The following is a 20,021-nucleotide window of genomic DNA, read 5'->3' as shown; positions in this document are numbered from 1 at the left end:
AGAAAAACTCGTCATGTTTGAGTATATTAACCAGTAAGTTCGGCCCGAAACGATCGAGTCTGATGAGTTGGTTTCTGCTGATTAGAAGAAATATGCCACCACTTAATGTTTTCTGGTAACTGCTTATGTATCCTAAAGCCGTAATTTTCATATACTTATATACACACAAAATCTAAAGCAAAATGATAGCAGAGATTCGTATGAACTTAACCTACAATTTCCCCCGTAGGATAAACTTATATAGCAGGGGAATACAAAAACAATGTACAGAAGAAACCTTCCTTCATTCACTTTGCTTTGGATCCTCTGATTCTGATTCAACTGAACTCTTGTTGACTGGAGTTTCCTCCAGTCGGTGCTCGATGCTTTCGTCCTCTACTTCTGAACAGCTAGGAGGCAGGTCCAAATTTGCAGATTCATTTTCTGGCAGAGTCGAACTGGAGGACACATCGACTTGATCGCTTATGGTAGTTTCTGCAGCTGCAGTGGCGCTCTCAGTTGGACTCTGGACCAAGTTGCAAGCTGGAGGTACATCGACTTGATTACGTATGGTAGTGCTATCTGCTGGATCCTGTGCCGTGTCACAAACCGGAGGTACGTCAATTTGAGCACATATGGCTGTTGTATCAGCTGCACCCTGTGCCGTGTCACAGGTTGGAGGAACATCAGCTTGATCACATATGACCATTTCTACACCTGCAATGCTGTCAGCCGGATCCTGCACTGATGAGCCACCTGCTGACTGGCACCTTTCATTTGCTGTGAGTACATCATCGGCTTCGTCGCGTACGACTGCTTCTACAACTGCAATGGCGCTATCGATCGGACTTGGAACTTGTGAGCTTTCCATACTTTCAGTTTCAGCAGGTAGAGAGGATGGAGGATTGGCTACTTCTGTTACAGCCTTCTCTAGAGAAGGCTCCCCCACCTGAAATGCGAGTTACACATTAGTATGCCAATTAAATAACAGAGCATAACAATGTCTCGAACGACAATGACAACGTGATCTTTTTATTTATCGTTTTTTTTGGGCGAGGGACCAACCTCGGATGCATCTGTTTGGTCAATCGTCTGAACTTCAGCAACAGATTGCATTAGACCTGCTCCTACCTCCTCTGAAACCGGAGAAGACGAAGACACAATTGTTTCTCCTGATATATTCTTTTCTAAAATCGCACCAGCTTGAGAAGAATCCATTGGATCTGTATCGGACTGAGAACCTTGTATGTCGTTCAGTGGCCGTGATGATGAGCTAGCAATTAGACCACTGTCGAGTAAGGCATCGGACTTCTCTTCTTCCATGGTTGTTGGAGGTGCGGGCTGAGTAAAGGTATCAACTGCATTTACTGATACAGCCTCCCCTGTTTGAGGAACATCCCCTGTCTGATCACCAGCTGAAGCTTCCAACTTCTTTGATACCGTTAGATGATTGGAAGGATCATTGAAGCGGAGGTTTTCAGTGATGCTTAAAAGCTGTCCCTTGCTGCTAATATCAGACTTCTTACGATCCTCCGACGGGTCTGCACAATCTAATAAGGTTTTCTCGAACGAGTTTCGCAGCTTGTCTTCCTCAGATGATACGTTTTCTGATAAAACCAGGTTATCCTGTGTTGCCACCATATGATCACTACCTTGATAATCACTTGGCCCCTCCAGAGAGACTGGGGAGCTAATGGGTTCCATTTGAGACGATGAAGCAGGCACAACCGAAACATCCGACGTCTCGTTTGTTAATAGTCCACTATCCTCGAGAGCTTCTACTGAATCTGTGACCGTGCAGCCACACAAATCATCCTTGGAAGAATCCCCAATCTTTTCTCTGTCTGTCACCGTGGATGAGGATACAGGTAAATCAGTTTGATCACCTGAATTATCTAAATTTGTATCGAGCAACGTCATCGTATATGAATCCTTAACTTCTGAAGAAGATAAAGATTGTGCCGAAGTTCCAAGAACATCCTCGACTAGAGGATCGGATTGCTTTTTCTCCCCAGGAGACCCTTGAACTCCAAATTTGTTGGGTTCCTCCTGGTTCCCTAAATTATCAACTTGATCTCCCACAGATGTGAAAGAACAATTTTCTTCCCCTCCCTGCAATGAAGCTGGTAGCAGAACCATATCATCAGTTTTACCTTCTGATACACGTTTTTCGTCAGAATCGTCCATTTCAACAACAGCATCAGAACTGGAGATATCCATATCCCTGAGACATGCACCATGGTTGTCAGCTCGGTTACCTTCATTATCCTGAATCCGAGGAATCGGAACGCTTTTCTCAGGAACATTCTCAGGATTAACAAATTCGGCGTTTTCTTCCACGTGATCTGATACCTTCAAATTCTCATCCGGAATACGATTACTACTATCATTTAATGATGTTTTCTGACCTTCAACATCAGTTTTGAAAGTGCATTCCGCAGCCTCAACTCTAGGAGTTAGCAAATCAGGCTCCACAGCATAACCTCTACCATCGGGACTTCCAGCAGAAGCTTCAAGGACTTCAACGCTTCCATGATCAGATGAAGGAAAAGTTGGCAATTCTTCTGAAGTAAGCTCTAATTTATTTCCCGATGTTTGCTCCACCAGATTAGGTGCACCTGCGTTTGAAAGATCTTGACTACCACTAGACCTCCCCTGCTTCGAGGCAGCATCCATATGTTCAACAGCAGGATCAGTATCATTCACTTCTTTATGTTTACTCTCAATATTCATAGTAGTTACAGAAACACGTCCTTGAACTTCAATTTCAGCACCTGGCATACATACGTCGGAACTCTCATTAAAATTTGAAACATCTGGATGATCGAGATTTTCACTATGAGCTGAGAGACTTTGACAGACACTATGACAATCTTGACCAGGATTCTCCATCGAAGTTTCAACAATCATAACAGGTCTAAGATCACCTTCCATCTTAACTGCAGCACAAACAGGCACCGTTTCGTTCATCGTTGTATTCTCTGTTGTACCAGAAGATACACTGGGACTATCTTGCCCCGCAGGTCTTGCTTTTAAAGTTTCAACAGCTGCATGGTAAGGTTCTGTGTTGTTAGATGCCTTGATAAATTCAACTGAAACTTCAAAAGAAAATTTAGAATTATCATCTCTGCCAGAATCCATGCCTATCTTCTCAGGAGAGTAGTCGATCGAACATTGACCCGACATTTCAGGCATAGATGTGGTTGCAGGACATTCAAGACTTGTATGATCAAATTCTGATGGTTCTGAGAATCCCTCCACGTCAAGAGTTTTCTTTGTGATATCAGAGGCTGGTTCACAGGGACAGTCCACAGAAATTATTCTTTGATCATCAAGAGTTTTCGATTGACTCGGATGAGCTTGGTTAGCAGAAATTTCTGCATTTTCAACAGTAGTCGTGGCAACGGTCACTGTAGTATGAGATCTACTTGACATATCAAGAGGGCATTCTGAAGGCTCTTCCAAAGGCAGTTCTGCCATGTTATTCGAAGGAGCAGGATGATTTACACCATCGTTCTTCGAAGGCGAGGGAACTTCGTAGTTGCTTCTATCAGGATAAGATTTTAAAGATCCTCCACTAACAGGGTTTGCTTCATTTTCCAATACATTATCCATCACCTCAGGAGCCTTTGATACCTTGGAATCACCCAGACTTGAGGAAACAGGCGAGGATTCTGGGGGATTATGATCAGCATTGAAGTTTGATGAAATTGCAGAGCCACTAACCTGAGGACAAAAAGATTTAAGATGTTCTTTCAAAGAAAGGCATAGATCTCTAGCAAATATCATTTTTATTTTGATCAGTACTAAGAGGACAAAGGAAATGGAACTGACAACACTTACCACAGTTGAGCATCCATCATATGTTTCTCTTGATTCAACCAATTTATTTACTGAATCAGCCTTCGCACATCCAGAACCGTCATCCTCGATCTTCGGAACGATAGATTCTTCTAAAGCATTTGCAGAATCTGGTCTCATTTCATTAGCTACAACTGAATATTCTTTTTCATGGGCCTCAACTGGAATGTTGGAATTTAAAATAGCCTCTGATTTATGACTTTTGGTCACCTCCATAGAGGACTTGCTCAAAACAGGCATGGCGGAAGCATCCTTGTTTTCAATCTCAGACGACGCTCCAACTTTAGCTTTTGACAAGCCAGTCCCAGAGAAGACTTCCTTCATTACCCGAGCAACGTCATTTACATTTGCAGTTTGATAACGGCCTGATGCAGAGGTCTTGTCCAAGGCTCCAGTAACATCAATCTTTGTTGATGATGCCAAAAGCTGTTTATGTTGAGCAGGTTTGGGTACTTGCTCCTTTCTTTTCAGATCCTGGGAATCCACAGAATCTATAATTTGGGTACAACCTGCGTGATTCTGAACATTGGTTGATTCTTGATTCTCAGTCTCAGTTTTACCTATTAGGCCTATGTCTTTACAACTTGAATCCCCCAATGGCCCTGGTTGCACAAGCACATTCAAATCTTTAGATTCCTTGCCAGCTGAACCATCAAGAACGACAGAAGGCAACGAGGCCGGTTTTTTTCCCCTACGCTGAGAGGGCTCTACCCTTTTAGCAGTCTTACGACCTTGCCGTTTAGGTTCCACATATACGGGTGGTGGACATTGAGATGCAATTTGCACGCTTGAAGCCACTGATGCGGACGAATGAATTGGCTGGGAAATAGGAGCAGTCTCTCTAGCAACATCTGTTACAGCTTTGGGACTCATCCCGACAGCAACATTAACGGCTGGAGGACCACATGTTGGAACTGCAGTTCCTGGAGTTGATGTAACTGGATGAGTTGTGTCTCGCAAGCTATGACTCTTCAGTGTTTCATCTACACGATTATTTGTTACAGTTGCATCCTGGGCCGCACGACTCTTACTCAAGTGCTCAGAACGGTTTGCTTTGGACGCGCAATCTCCAGAAGAAGCGTCCTTGATCACATTAGAAATGCCACAAGAATCAGCATTTTGGTTTTGTTCAGGAGTAGGCCCTGCATAGAATTTAAAAGCCTGAATTCAATGAAAAGTAGATTGATAAACATAGCAGACAATGATCACATGCTGAAGTCTATCTAATACTTGCCTTGTGGTTCCATAGTACTACCACAAGTTGATAGGCTGATTGTCTCCTTGCTTTTATTGGGATTATCTTCCAGTTTATCTTCCTGATTGACAGTACTCAAAGAAGAATCAATATGGTTCATTTGCAAATTCGCATTCGAACTTAGACTAGCACCAGCCATGGTGTTGGGCAATGCAGCTGCTACTACTTGTTTCTTTCCTCTACGTCGTGGTGCTCCAGCTGCACTTTGCGTCTTCCGACTTTGTCCCCTAGGCTGTACAGGCTGAGGATTGAAATAAGGAGCAAATTGTGAGAGAGATGGCACAGAAGGAAAAGCAGGACAAGGTTCCAAATTTGATGATACCTCAACAGCCGGTTTTGAAGGGCCAGAACCAGGTAAACTAGAGGGAATGTCACTTGCAACATTAACTTGACTTGCCACTGGGTTTGTGGATTTACCCTGATCATCTTGACATACTTCAGAGGATAGACTACCAGGAACAGGAGGTGGGACCAGCCCCTGTTTTTTCCCCCTTCGTCGAGGAGGTTGTTGTCCAGTTTGAGTTTTTCGACCATGACCTTTCACTTGAACCCGTGCAGGCGAGCAAGCTGGAGCCGACTCAGAGGCAGGAATTATAGAAGGCACTGGGGTAGTTAACTGAGAGTTTGCAGAAACCTCTTTAACAAGTTGATATGTTGTTCCTTCACTAGGCAAAGAATCAAGACCGCCAGTTTTAGAAATGCTTGAAATAGTTTCTCCTTGCAACCCTGTGTCCACGTCGTCTGCCATGGAAGGAGATGGAGAAACCACTGGAGCAGGCGACTTATCGACAGCCACTCTTTTTGGTCTTCCACGACCTCGCCTTGAGGGTGGTGTTTGATGCTGAGCCATAGGCTCAACAGGAGGCAAAGGGGAGGCAGCAGGAAGTTCTTCCTTCAAAACATCTCCTACAACTGGCCCACTAATACTGGTCGACGATTCTCCTGCCACAGCTTCCTTTGGCCCCGGGGACTCGGGCGAGTCAACCTTGCACATCTTTTCAAACTCCTCTTCTGTCCACTGTTCCTCATAGGATCGCACCTATTAAAATAGAAAGTTCAATGGAAATAAATCAAAATCTAATGACAGCCAGAAGCGTTAAGGTATAACAAATTCACGAGTATTAAAAACATTGGTCAGACCTCTCTTGCCCGCTTCCCCCTCCCGTAATTATGTGTGTCGAGACCTCCAAGATATTCGCTCTTCCTCTTTACCCCCCCGACTTGGGCTCCCTCCCTAGGTTTTGGTACTTCTTCAGTTATCTTCATTACTTCATAGAATTCTTTCAGGTCATTATCTGTTACAAGACGTGAAGGCATGGGAGGAATAGGCTCAGAAATTCCATGACCAACTACCAGCTTCTTCCATGTAGCCTGAAAAATTTATGTTCAGAAGTGAACACAGTATGAATAAAGTAGAAGACATAAAGAGTGTCGATTTGCATACCATCTCATGCTCTCGTCGTTCTTTGTCCACTGTTTCAAACACGTCAATCTCTGGCTCACTGTGAACACGAAGACAATGGTCAATAAACTATGGTTTCCTTCCTTATTGCACTTTGAGGGTCATATAATCAGCAGCATAAAATACAAAGCAATGGGGATGGGTCGATGTAGGTGGACCTGCGTGCTAAGAGATCATTCAGAGAATCATCATCTAGTACAGGTGCAGCTTCTTCTTTCTTACACTCGCGTAGAAGAGATTCCAAATATTCCCTTCGATCTTCAGCACTGCAGTAATAAATGGGACAAAAGCAATTAGTGCCTCAAGAACAACATGAACTTTCATAAAAGGGCTACCAACCTTGTATTGTTGTCAAAAAAGCCGGCTGTAATACTCTGGTTAGCCACTCCAAGTTTATGCTCTGCAGCAGCTCTCACTTGTTCTTCCACCGTTTGAACCTGGAGATGGACATAAAAGAAAGATCAGGATGTGCCCAACTGCAACACGTGATAGGATGACAATACCCACATTTTCAATTACAAACCACGAAAAGATAAAGGGATACTAACCTATCAGATTGAATCAAGCAACTAAGAACAGAAAAAGATAGAAAAGAAACGAAGAAACAAAATGCTGATTATAGAAAAAGCTCTGCGATTGGTTTTAGTGACGAAGTTATCACATGATATCAAATGTTCTTATTAATAAGAAACTTGCAAATAGCATTACTCAAGAGATAGAATAGCCTAGGGGCCGGGGGAAGAGAGATGCCCCTCCCAACAAGAGATACTTACTGTTTCAAATCTAAGAACAAGCACATCCCTCTTCTGGCCGATCCTATGAGCTCTTGCCTGTGCCTGTAGATCAACCTGACAACATGCACAGTAAACAAAATTTAGAACAAAAGCTACATCAGAGTCTTGACATAAATATCATGAAATTTGGATATATATGCCTGTGGGTTCCAGTCTGTGTCGAAAATAATCACTGTGTCAGCAGCTTGGAGATTCACTCCCACACCACCAGCTCGAATGCTGATACCACAGGAACATGCTACTTGAGAATGGAGACAAGAGTATTCATAAGAACAGATCAGACAGACAATATGAAAGTTACCTAAGAAGGAATATAAAATAGGGAGAATTTTGCCCATTAAATGACTCAATGAGAGCACCACGATCTCCCCCGGCTGTATGTCCATCCAATCGTAGATATCGATACTGTTTCCAGTGAAGATATTCCTCCATAACATCGAGCAGCCTAGTCATGGTGGAAAAGAAGAGAACCTGCAACGATATTAGTCTATTAGAGATATTGAAACAAAACAGAAGGATATAAGGTGACAAACAGAACAAAAGCTCGTTCTCAATTGAAATCATTGACATAGACAATAAACTAGTCTGACTAGAGGAAAAAAGAAGTAATATATCTTTAAGCATTGAATTCTCATCAGAATTGTATCTTGTTATTGTCCATACAAGTACTTACCCGATGATCAGTCGCTTTTAGCTTTGGTAATATTCTATCTAACATCTCAAGCTTTCCGCAGAGTCTAACAATTGGCGGCAGGTAATGTTTAGGTATCAAATTATCAACCTACACAAGAATACAGAAATTTCTCATGACAAATACCAACAAGCAGGAAATAAGGTAGTTTAAGCTTCCAACTCGGGGTTGTGCATCGCAAAATGAAAAGACGGTGAGGATAAAACACTCGATCAGGAATACAGGGAAGTGGGTGCTGAGACATTCTACCTTCACCCACCCCTCAATTTGTTTATCCAAAAACCATTCAATAGATACTTTGCATTGAAAGAAAAGAAAGACATGCCTCCTCTGCATGAAGATGGCTCAGATAAGGATGGTTACAAATATTACGCAGCTCCATCACCGAGTTATGCACTGATCGGACCTGGAGGGAGAATATGTGTAAGAGAGTGTAGGTAACAATTGAATTATCATAGTAGTTAGAATTACAATTTCTTCTCGAAAAATAAGTAGAACATAGAGTGAAGGAACCTTTGTACTTCCTATTGAACCAAGGTTATCCTCTACTCTCCTCATCAAAAGTTTCTGATATGCAGAAGCCTCACATCTTACAAGTCTTTCAATCTTTTCTGGCAGTTCATTTTCCACCTGCAAGCAAGAATACAAGAACCTAAATACGTGATAACAAGGAAATATTTCTCTGAAATCTTCCATACATAAAAACTACACAGCATTTTCACATTCAGACCAAAAGAACTTAATATTTATTGATACAATTACATCATAATAAATAGCAGAATACTGAAGGGGATGCATGAGAAAAATAGAATGATTCTTCCATAAAAAGGCAATAAAGCACCAATAAACAGTGAAAACTTATGAAAACATAAGGATGTACTGAACATAAATTTTTGTTCAAACAAACCTTGTGTTTAAGCCTCCGAAGAACAAACGGGCGAAGAACTTGGTGAAGTCGATTTATGATCAAAAGATTCTCCTCTTCAGAAAGCAAGGCCTTGTCCGAAAAGAAAAGTTTAAAAAATTAAGTGAGAAAGACAAAAGGAACTGAATTATAAAGAGAAGTTGCAGAATTTAGGAATTACTTCTTCGGCTGAACTATCACCATTACTCTGGAATGGTTTGTTGAACCACTGAGAAAAATCCTCTGATGAATTAAAAATATTTGGCAACAAAAAGTTCAGTAATGCCCAAAGCTCCTCAAGGTTGTTCTGCACAGAATGGATTCAAAATAAGCCAGCAACTACAACCCAAAAGAAATTTCAACTATTTCCCGAGTAAATTTCATTTTTTATAATGGGCGACGAACTAAATTTAAGCTCTTTATGACAGTGAGGCTACTGCGACTTGACGTTAAGAATGTAATATATTTGAATGCTCGATTTCAGGATCTAAACATTTCAAATCATAATGCCCCCCAAAAGGAAGAGGCTTAGGTTCAGTTGTTCATGATCAAAATATAATTAACTCAAGAAAAAGATAGAGACTAAACCAAAGAATGTCCATGCAATCAGATTGAAGGAATATTCCCCTAAGCTGTAAAGAAAACGAGAAGAGCATTAACAACGACTGTGACCTGTAGCGGTGTCCCGGTCAAGAGTAATCTGTGAGAACTACGGTAGTACTTCAGATCAGCATTCAACTTGCATGAAGCATTCTTTATGCGATGGCCTTCATCAATTATAATATAGTGCCAATGAATTTTGCTTAATTTTGGCCTATCATGTTTGTTCATCAGATACTCATATGTGGTCAGAAGTACATTAAACTTCTGATGAACAATTCTCTCCCTGCAATAATGATCAGGTAAGTTTATGAATTACCCAACAAGGATTCAAGAAGAACATATGGAAATCATTACTTGAATAGTCTGCGCCGCTCTTCTGGAGGTCCAGAATACACAATTTTAAGCACACTTGGGGCCCAGAAGTTGATCTCTGACTCCCATCCAGGTAAAACTGATGACGGTACAACCACCAAAAAAGGACCTCGATCGTTCTTAGTCTCCATTAAATAACAGATCAGGGAAATTACCTGGAAATTCCCCTGTTAGTAACACGGAACGGTGCAGAAGCTAGATCTAGTCGCATACAAGGCAGCTTAAAATAGTATGGTACCTGAACAGTTTTTCCAAGCCCCATTTCATCAGCAAGAATTCCATTCAAATGGTTGTTATATAACGAAACGAGCCACCTAAGGCCATTCATCTGATACCTAAAATTTGTATTGCCACATTCACAAAGAATTTCAGAATGGACCAAGCATTGGCTTTTTTTGTTCTTAGATCATATAAGTTCAGAAAATCAAAGAACTAAAGTACGAAAAAGATATTGCCAAAAATAGTTTTAATTTTGAGATAAAACTAAACAGGAGGGGATGATAGGAAAAGCATGATACTCACTCCCTCAACTTTCCTCCATGAAGGCAGGCTGGCTGCTCAGCTATGCTTTCTTTAACACTGTAAAGAATATTCATATAAGATATCAGAAACAAATTAACGATATCTCGCTGTTAATGAGAGGTATCAACTTGAAGCCTTAAAACACAAGGAGTTTCTGTCAAGTAATACAAACTGCAAACCGATGCAGTGTATTAGCTAATTTGTTTTGAGGAGGGGTGGGGGAAGAAGAAAGCATGTAATGCGTCACCTATGAGCCATCAAGTAGTACTTCTCGTTACTTTCCAAGTAATGCTGTAAGAAGAATCAATGTAATCAGTCGATGAAACAAAAACAAATGCAAGAAGGTGAGAAGAAAACCACTTGCCTTTGCCTGATCGCTTTCATCTTCATTCTCGATAGCAAATTCACTTTTTTCAGCAGTATTCACGTCGCATCCATCATCTGTATCATGCCCAAACCGGCTTTCTGTGGACTTCGCCTCCTGTAGCTTAGATCCAAGCTTTTGAAGATATTTCTCAGTCTCCTTGAGAAGTTGCTTAACACGATCCGATTTCGCATCCTAGCACAAGAAGTGAATTGTTAGAGTGAGAAAAAGAAAAGTCTACAAAATCTGATTTTGCTTCAAGGGAGAAAATTTTGAATTTCCTTCAGCCCCTTTTCAATTTACATATAACACACAAATTTTTCACAACTTATAAATTAAAGACTGAAGTCACGAGTAATGCACTGTAGAAATACTTATTCATGATAGGAAATATTATGAAGAAGAATGATGACTTCCCCTTTGATTGCTAGTAATCATCAAAGACGAGACAAACCTGCACCATTCGCAGATACCCCTCGACATCATTGATCTTCAAAAGATTGATCTTCTCACGTTGGATTCTGTCAATTTTCTCACGATGAATGCGTTCCTTCTTTTTGTGGAACTCCTTGACATACTTATTGAAACCCTTCCACCTCTCTCTCTTAACTTTAAATACATCATCAAGTCTTTCCCTAGAATAAAGAGTTGACGAACAATAAGCAAGATTTGAACAACTTTTAACTTCAATCCATCAGAATTTGTTTTTCATTCATGGAATTAAGCCATTTGAGGTTTAATTTGAAGAAAGTATAGACAAAAAGTGGCATTAGATAGGGCACCACATACTTGTGAACTTCAATCTCACCAAAGAACTCCTTTTGCCTCTCTCGTATTCTCTTTTGCCTCTCCTCCTTCATTCTCTGCTCGAATTTTTCAAGTTGTTTAATCCTCCTACCATGTTTGTGCTTCTTGAAAGATTTCAAGCGGTCCATCTCATTCGAAATTGGTTTGAAGAAATCATTTAGACAATCACTGCCAAGATTTTTCAAAATTCATCAGAAAGATTAATCAAAGAAGAAATAATAGCAATGAATGTAAACTAGAGGACAACTCATGAGAAATGACTAGTTATTACTTCCTGAGGCGACGCTGAAGCTGCAAGAGTTGAAGTTTTTTCAATTCTATTACACTTCTAGTTTTTGCAGATATATCATCTGATGAGCTGACAGTACTCTGAAAAGTATGGAAAGGAAAATGATACATGAGAAACGAAACGAACTAAATGTGCCAGATCATTATCGATGAAAAATCCTTTTTTTATAAGAAAAAATAGAGATATTATGAAGCTGGAAAGACAACCAAAGGGTGTCCCACCCAAAGAAACTCCTTACAAAAATGCCTTCCAATCAAGAATAATCAATGAAAATCATTTTCAAACTACAAGTTCCAGCAATATCCCAGAGGCATTAACTACAGTTCAATTCAGCATCAACAATGAATGGAAATAGAGAGAAAAACTGAGTTGCACACGAACCTTTAACTTATCAAAACGAGTGGCAATACGTTTCTCAGTTTTTTGTTGTTTCAGTAACCAATTTTGCTCATTTAGGAGTTTCTTTTTCTGCCGATCCATTATCCATTTCTCTGACATGGTGTACTTTCGAGACATCAGCAAATCAGATGGCACTGACTTACCATCATCTTCTTGTTCCATAGTATTTAGGCTGCCATTTATCCCTTCATCTACAGATGTCACTTTGTGCACTTCTGTAATGCATCTAGGTTCAGATTCTGGCATATTTCTATAATCTACAATGAAGATTCATAACATTCAATAAGAACCATTCAACCCATGTGAATTAAAGTTCTGCAAAAAGAACTCACCATGAGATGCAAGATTTGAGATCACACTAGCATCTCTCAAAGGCATTACAGCATGGTATTGATCATATGTCCCAGAGATAGGTTTCCACCGCTCCCCTATTGAAAAAGAAGACCGACTATTAGTACGTTGACTCCCTAAACCACTGTTGTTTCTAACAACGTGCAACTGAGCAGATGCATCATTATTTCTATCAACTACCAGCTCATGCTGACTAGCAAAGGCTGGTAGACTTCCCCTAGAAACCTCATTTGTGCTGTCAATTCTAGGGTTTAGTGGCTTACTCATACCCACTGTAGCAGTGGCTTCATTGGTCTGTCCAATCAGAAGATTGCTATTCCCCAAATCCTCAAGAGCGTTATTTGCAGTTAAGCTCCCCCTTGCACTCGAAAAGTCAAGGGGATGCGATGCAGTGCTCAAGAATGTTTGAGAAATTGCTTTTTCCCGCATTAGTTCAGCTTCTGGCTTTCTTACTTCTGCTTGAACAGAATAATCAAAAAGTGGACCCTTGTTATCCTCTTCTCTTCTATTATCTACTTCCTTCATGGAGTCAACCTCATAGGTTCTTCCGGCAGATACGGCGCCTGGGATCATCGTACCTGTTCCCCTTGCAGCATCCAACTTTCCTGATGGCATCATGACTTCACTGGAACTTCTGGCCTCATTAAAAGATTGAGCAATGCCTCTAGGATCAACATCTTTGTGAAGCCCCTCTTCATTGGCATTTAAAGTAATCAATAAAAAGAAGCGACAATGTGATAATGATAATGTATAGTTTTTTTCTTTTTTACAAGAAAAAATTTTTCAGTGATATAATGAAAAGAGGCTAATGCTCAAAAATACAATCTATTGCATGAGAGAAACAATAAGAACAGGAAATAATGAATACAATAAAACATAGATCCTATATGGAATAATGAGCATAGCATTTAGAAAGGAAACACCATAATGAAACCTTAAGACGAGCTCGTATAATGCATAGCTTTGTTCACACACACACACATATATATATATTACAGTTGTCTACCTTCTTTAGGAGAATTATTCCCGAGAGCAATTTCAAGATGCAGTTTCTTTGGCATTAAACCATTTCTGGAAAAAAAAAAAAAAAAAAAAGAACGAAACGTAAAATTAAACAACCAACTAGAACAAGTATTGATATTATTTTAACTCAACATGCAGATTAAGAAGAATAAGCAACCTGAATGCTAAAAACACAAGGCACTGAGCCCTAAGTTGCTTTAATTGTTGTTCCTTGAAAGGCAAACGAGATTGGGATGAAGTAGGAACCTGAGAAACAGGAAGCTTTCCTGCTTCTCTAGAAACGGGGTTACGTAACATACTCATTTCTGGTCCGTTGTTCCGCCATGCACCCTGTTAACAATATATGCCAAGTTAATATCTAATTATGGATAGGCATTCTTGGTATAGTTCCCAAATAAAGCTGTTTGCAAAGTCCAAGTAGTGGTACTGAAAAGTGTACTATACAAATTTTGTTTCGATTTTGAAATGAGAGCCAAACGTCAATAAGGCGAGTGGAAAGGATACGCAATAAGCAAAACGTCATGCACCTAAGGTGTTTCAAGTCATATGCAAAAGATACGCAACGGAAAATCAACCCTAATAAAAGAAAAGAGAAGAATAACGAACAAAAGTAGTAGAAGGAGGAGATCAATTGAAGTATCTGGATATTTGTACACAGGTTTATACTTCCACAACACAAACGTTAGAAAGACAGAAAAAAGAGATGTGAACCAAGGTAAAGTGAAGTTATCAAAGGAACTATGTTTTAACAAAAAACTAGCATTATCAAGAAAGTATTAAGCACCTGAATCATTTTCGCAGCATCAACTGATGATGTGCTAGATATAGGTAGTTCACTCTCCAAAACTTTTTCGCCCGAGGTAGATATCCCATCACCTCTGTTCACAGAATACATTTGAGGGTCAATAGCCTTTTCAGCAGCCTTTGTTAATCCATGCTTCACCTGCTCAATATTGCCTGCACCGTATAACGAGTCAGTGAACAGTAGAAGAGGCTTGGAGATAGTGGTAAATTGGTAATACAAGTTGGCAACACTGTATGCTCCATAGTTCATCCCATATGAACATGATACTTTTCCAGTATGACTAAATGGACCTAGATGGCCAAGCCATTGCTAGCTTTCCAACTAACTTTAAAAACAAAAGAAAAGGCACATACCTCCCTTAACTAGATATGACGGTGGTTCGACCCTATTTGTCTTCACATTCCTAAGATTAACCGATGGATTGCGGGAATCAAGTTGATGGGTATCGTCACTAGATGGTTCCATAACTGATGTATCCACCTTCTTCCTCTTCTTGGTGCCCTTCTTACCATCCGTATCATTTAGTTGTTTGTCCCAACTCACTGAATCGTGCTTCTCTTGTGACTGTGAGTTGGCAGACCTCGAATCCAAACTAGAAGGACTTCCTTGATCAAAAGATTGACCACTCCGATGAGTTGCAGGTCCTTGGTAGTAATCATGATCTGTACTACTTGGGGCAACAGGTGGCTTGCTTGGAGCAAGTGAGCCACTTCTGGTGTCACTTCCAGATATACCCATTTTGGAATCTTTAGCTGTACCAACAACACTGGAGGAGCCTGCAATTATTTCTACAATGATTTATTCCGAACAAAGTATAGCTTGTGCATTTGTAGACAAACATTATGCAAACAATCACGCGTGCACTTGCAAACCAGATTCACTTATAACCAGTACCAAATAGAAGATCATTGTACCCGCATATTGTGCAGTGGTAGAATCACCCATCTGAGTTCCACCAGTGAGAGGAAGGCGTGAAGCCCTCAAAGCTTCAATATCAAGACCATGTTGATTGATGACAGTCTCCATGGCTCTAGATTAAAGAGTTTTGGTTAACAGAAAGGAAATAAATAAGAATAGCAATCTAAAGAAACAATGGTAGGATTAAAGCAATGAACATTTATTCTGTAAAGAGGTAGAATTGCATCAAAATGCCATTCAAGACCAACAACCTAACAGAGACATATTACACAGTAAAAAGAATTCTAAAAACAGGATTTCTAATCAAATTTCGCATCAATATAGAGCTTCTTCATGGATTAAGTGTCAATAGATGTGACGAATGACAAGGCAAACCTTGGCCTTCCACCCTTTTTATGTAAGGGTCCAAGCCCACCACTAGCAGATATTGTCCTCTTTAGGCTTTTCCTTCTGGGCTTCCCCTCAAGGTTTTAAAACGCATATGGTAGGGAGAGGTTTCCACACCCTTCCAACCGATGTGGGATCTCACAATTCCCCCCCAAAGGGGCCCAAAAGGGGAAGCCGAAAGGGAAAGTCCAAAGAAGACAATATCTGGTAGCAGTGGGCTTGGGCCGTTACATTTGGCATTTACTTAAATTACAAAAAATTAACATTGATTTCTCGTGTATCTAACTAAAACAAAGCCAAATAGATCATTATCCAATTGCAAGAAACCCTTGGCCTCGGTGACCATTGTATCATAGATGCCTTTTGGATATCAGTCATATAGTGAACTATAACCATCATCATGCATATTAATGCAGGTGGTTTATTTTTTTTCCCAAATTAGAACAAATGACGATTCGGCGTCGGGAAAATACAATCATTAGGAAGTGCAACAATTATAAGGGGGAAACATAGTCACTGATTCACTGAAGTATGGAACCATCATTCTTTACCTTGATATTACTTGATATGGCATGGAATGTTCTTTCCCACTCGACTTCATGTGTTGCAATATCTGAAACTCACACAAGCATGAAATCATAAATATGAAAATTCTGCGTGCCATTCATTGAGCAGACAAAATGAAAGCAAGAAATGCATTACACACCACGTAGAGTTTTGTAGCCAATTTTGCTGGCTCGTCTCTAGATTCTTGAATTAGTTTGTGCAGAAACTTTGCTGCCTCCAACTCGACATTTTGTGCGGACGCCATCTCGTCCAAGACAGCAACCTAAAATGTGAAAATCATAATCGTGACGTTGATAAGACGACGAACAAAAAGTCCAATTTAACTTAAACAACTAGACACTAAAATGGACAAAGTGATCCTAACATAAAAACAATTCACTGGCAATACAAACGGGAAATGCACTTTCTCTCCAATTGTGTTGAATTTTTCCCATATTTTTCTTTGATGGATACCAAGTAACTAGTGATAACTGAAAGGGAAAATGCAGAATGAAGCAAACACTACTCATAACTATCCTCTAAAACCACCGCATGAAATATTTCCAATAACATCATCCATAATACTATAACTATTACAATTTTACAATCCAGTGAGATCTCACATCGGTTGGAGAGGGGAACGAAACATTCTTTGTAAGGGTGTAAAACCTCTCCCAAGCATATGCGTTTTAAAAACCTTGAGGGGAAACTCGAAAGGAAAAGCCGAAAGAGGACAATATCTACTAGTGGTTGGCTTGGGGCTGTTACAAATGGTATCAAAGCTAGACACTGGGCGATATGCCAGCAAGAATGCTAAGCCCCGAAGGGGGGTGGGCTGTTACAAATGGTATCTAGGGCTGAGCTCTAAAGGGGTGGATTGTTACAAATAGTATCAGAGCCAGACACCAGGCGATGTGCCAGCAAGGATGTTGAGTCCCAAAGGGGTGGACACCGAGCGGTGTGCCAGTAAGGACATTGAGCCCCAAAGGGGTAGACACCGGGCGGTTGCCAACGAGGACGCTGGGCTCCAAAGGGGTGGATTGTGTGATCCCACATCGGTTAGAAAGGGGAACGAAACATTGTGGAAATCTCTCCCTAACACATGCATTTTAAAAACCTTGAGCGAAAGCCGAAAGCCGAAAAGGAAAGCTCAAACAAGTCTGCTAGCTGTGAGCTGTTTCAATATCAGTTCAGCTCAAGTTTCACCAGCGGCAGTTGAAAACCAGAACAGACTTTACAATTGAATCAAAAAAAGACAGATATTTAAGCTAGAACAACGACATCAATGTATGTTGGGAAGTTCTTAAGTCTAAAAAAAAAACAGCACGAAGAAAATTAAAAAAGGTGCTTTATCGAATGGGCAATATTTCCAAGTCGGGAAATGAATTTGACAGAGTAGAAAATCTTCATGGACGAGTAAAGAAGAAGAAGCATACAACACCTGAAACGATATCCGCGAAGAAACTGGCAGCTGATGATGAACTACATGAAACAAAACTCTGGTTAGAAGCTGAAGAAATTACCCAGCCCTCGAAAGGATGATGGACCTGCCATTTCACCACCTGCTCGTTTTAACAAAAAAATAAAAAAAAAAATGGGATCGTCGTCCAAGCATGCTTCGCACGTGACAATAATCGGCTTTTGGGCCTTTGGCCCATTCATTGAAACGTCGTCGGTTTGGGCCAATAAATGATTGTAATTGCCGACATGTCGGGTTTGGTGAAAATATGGGGACGTTTGTCGACCCATTTTGTTAGATCTGGACCGTTTGTAGGCTTCAAAAGAAAGCCTGTGGGAATGGATTTCCATTCAATAATCCATAGTTTTCGTCTTTTTTTTTTCTTTTTTTTAATCATAATCTCGAAATTTGATACGAAAATATATTAATTTTTATTTAATAGTATTTTTACAATTTTTTAATAAATATTGTATTAAAAAATAAAAATCTCAAATCACTATTTTTTTAAATAATAATGAAAAATTATCATGACTCGTGTTGATATGTCGGGATAGTCTTCACTTTTAAAAAGCAAAGAGTAGGTAATGCGACCGTGATGCATTATGGGAACGTCGGAGCCATCAAGTACCAAATCGAGGACAATCTTCGCTTGTAGGGGATAGTTTTCACTTTTAAGAAGCAAATAGTAGGTAATGCGACTGTGATGCATCAGGTAGGTAATGCGACTGTGATGCATCATGGGAACGTTGGAGCCATCAAGTACCAAATTGAGGACAATCTTCGCTTGTAAGAAGCAAATAGTAGGTAACGCAATCATGACACAGATGGGTCATCAGGTACCAAATAAGGAATAGTCTTCACTCTTAAGAAGCAACGACTAGGTAACGTGACTACGATGTAAGGAAATGTCGGTATCATCATATGCCAAATTCTGTACATAGGACGTTATATTTTTTTGATATTGTGATACGTGCAATGTCGGGATTTATAATAATAATAATAATAATAAAGTTTGGCGTTGTTGGTTCACTTTATGGTAGGGGCTCCACAAATGGAATGTGGTGCCAAAACGTTTGGCATTGTTAGTCCACGCTGTAACGTTAACCTATCCAGGTTCTTCGTCTGCCCCACTTTTCACGTAATCCAAACAAACAAGGCCCAATTGAACGCTAAGAATCTCTAAAAGCAACGCCTTCAAGAATGAGATTCGTTCCCATTTATATTATCCCTTCTCATTTTTTAATTAAACTTCCTTTATTTCATTTTCAAAATTATATTGAATTATTACAATTCTTAATATTCTAGGAATAATGTGTCCATTTAATTTGTTTATGATATGGTTGTGATTTGTAGATATTAATTTAAAAAACTCTAAATTAACGAACACATAAGGTAAAACTATGATGACCTTTTTTGTTTTCTATTTTTTGAATTTATGCGTTATTTTCATTTTGAAAATTGATTTGGAGAAAGGCTAAATTTTTTTGTCTTGTTAGTGGTGATTGACTCTGACTACGACCAAGAATCCAACGTGGAGCCGGCATTCCGCGTTCAAGATAGGGACGCTCGTTGACCTCTTGATTAGGATCGGAACCTAACATGGAGTCGACGCTCCACATTCGAGATATGGATGCTCATTGACTTCCTGACTAGGATCAGGAACCCAATGTGGAGTAGGCATTCCGCATTCGAGATAAGGACGCTCATTGACCTCTTGACTAGGACCGAAACCCAACGTGGAATCGATGCTCCACATTTAAGATATGGATGCTCGTTGACCTCCTGACTATGGTCAGGAACCCAACTAGAGTAGGCATTCTGCATTCGAGATAAGGACGCTCATTGACCTCTTGACTAGGACCGAAACCCAACATGGAGTCGATGCTCCACATTTAAGATATGGATGCTCGTTGACCTCCTGACTATGATCAGGAACCCAACGTGGAGTAGGCATTCTGCATTCGAGATAAGGACGCTCATTGACCTCTTGACTAGGACAAAAACCCAACGTGGAGTCCATGCTCCACATTTAAGATATGGATGCTCATTGACCTCCTGACTAGGTCCAGGAGCCCAATGTGGAGCTGACATTCCGCATTCGAGATAGGGACGCTCGTTGACCTCTTGACTAGGACCGGAACCCAACATGGAATCGACACTCCACATTCGAGGTATGGATGCTCATTAGCCTCCTGACTAGGATCAGAAACCCAACGTGGAGCCGGCATTA

General features: G+C 40.3%; 1 protein-coding gene across 4 annotated transcripts; it reads right to left on the bottom strand.

Moving 5' to 3' along the window:
- Window positions 1-81: 81 nt before the first annotated feature.
- Window positions 82-17,900, bottom strand: LOC111800459 (uncharacterized). 4 transcript variants are annotated; one of them, XM_087126528.1, is made up of 37 exons: window positions 17,774-17,900; window positions 16,493-16,615; window positions 16,338-16,399; window positions 15,396-15,511; window positions 14,835-15,257; window positions 14,461-14,633; window positions 13,834-14,006; window positions 13,660-13,724; window positions 12,635-13,345; window positions 12,285-12,559; window positions 11,886-11,983; window positions 11,597-11,782; window positions 11,262-11,442; window positions 10,808-11,002; window positions 10,691-10,734; window positions 10,444-10,500; window positions 10,160-10,256; window positions 9,904-10,076; window positions 9,619-9,832; window positions 9,128-9,253; window positions 8,950-9,039; window positions 8,556-8,672; window positions 8,368-8,448; window positions 8,025-8,132; window positions 7,653-7,822; window positions 7,492-7,570; window positions 7,331-7,405; window positions 6,897-6,994; window positions 6,716-6,823; window positions 6,540-6,597; window positions 6,236-6,466; window positions 5,418-6,134; window positions 5,075-5,336; window positions 3,823-4,982; window positions 3,123-3,705; window positions 1,045-3,026; window positions 82-928 (listed from the first exon to the last, which is right to left on the bottom strand). In XM_087126528.1, the coding sequence occupies exons 2-37, from the start codon at window positions 16,595-16,597 to the stop codon at window positions 284-286; spliced, it is 10,038 nt and encodes a 3,345-aa protein (XP_086982654.1). In that variant the 5' UTR covers window positions 16,598-16,615; window positions 17,774-17,900; the 3' UTR covers window positions 82-283. The 4 variants fall into 4 exon arrangements, with proteins under 4 accessions (XP_086982654.1, XP_086982655.1, XP_086982656.1 ...); XM_087126529.1 differs by having other exon boundaries at window positions 1,045-3,705; window positions 12,635-12,730; window positions 12,917-13,345; XM_087126530.1 differs by having other exon boundaries at window positions 1,045-3,705; window positions 12,635-12,730; window positions 12,923-13,345.
- Window positions 17,901-20,021: the final 2,121 nt, after the last annotated feature.

This window comes from Cucurbita pepo, chromosome 8 (assembly GCF_057944985.1).
Source record: "Cucurbita pepo subsp. pepo isolate OVF chromosome 8, ASM5794498v1, whole genome shotgun sequence".
NCBI lineage: Eukaryota > Viridiplantae > Streptophyta > Magnoliopsida > Cucurbitales > Cucurbitaceae > Cucurbita > Cucurbita pepo.
This window is presented reverse-complemented; position numbering and strand designations above follow the sequence as displayed.

Coding starts and splice junctions, on each gene's coding strand:
- LOC111800459 (XM_087126527.1), bottom strand. CDS start 16,597: ATGGCGTCCGCACAAAATGTCGAGTTGGAGGCAGCAAAGTTTCTGCAC. Junction 8,673..8,949: donor TTCGGAGGCTTAAACACAAG/GTTTGTTTGAAC, acceptor TCTTGCTTGCAG/GTGGAAAATGAACTGCCAGA. Junction 6,995..7,330: donor TTGTTCTTAGATTTGAAACA/GTAAGTATCTCT, acceptor GTCCATCTCCAG/GTTCAAACGGTGGAAGAACA.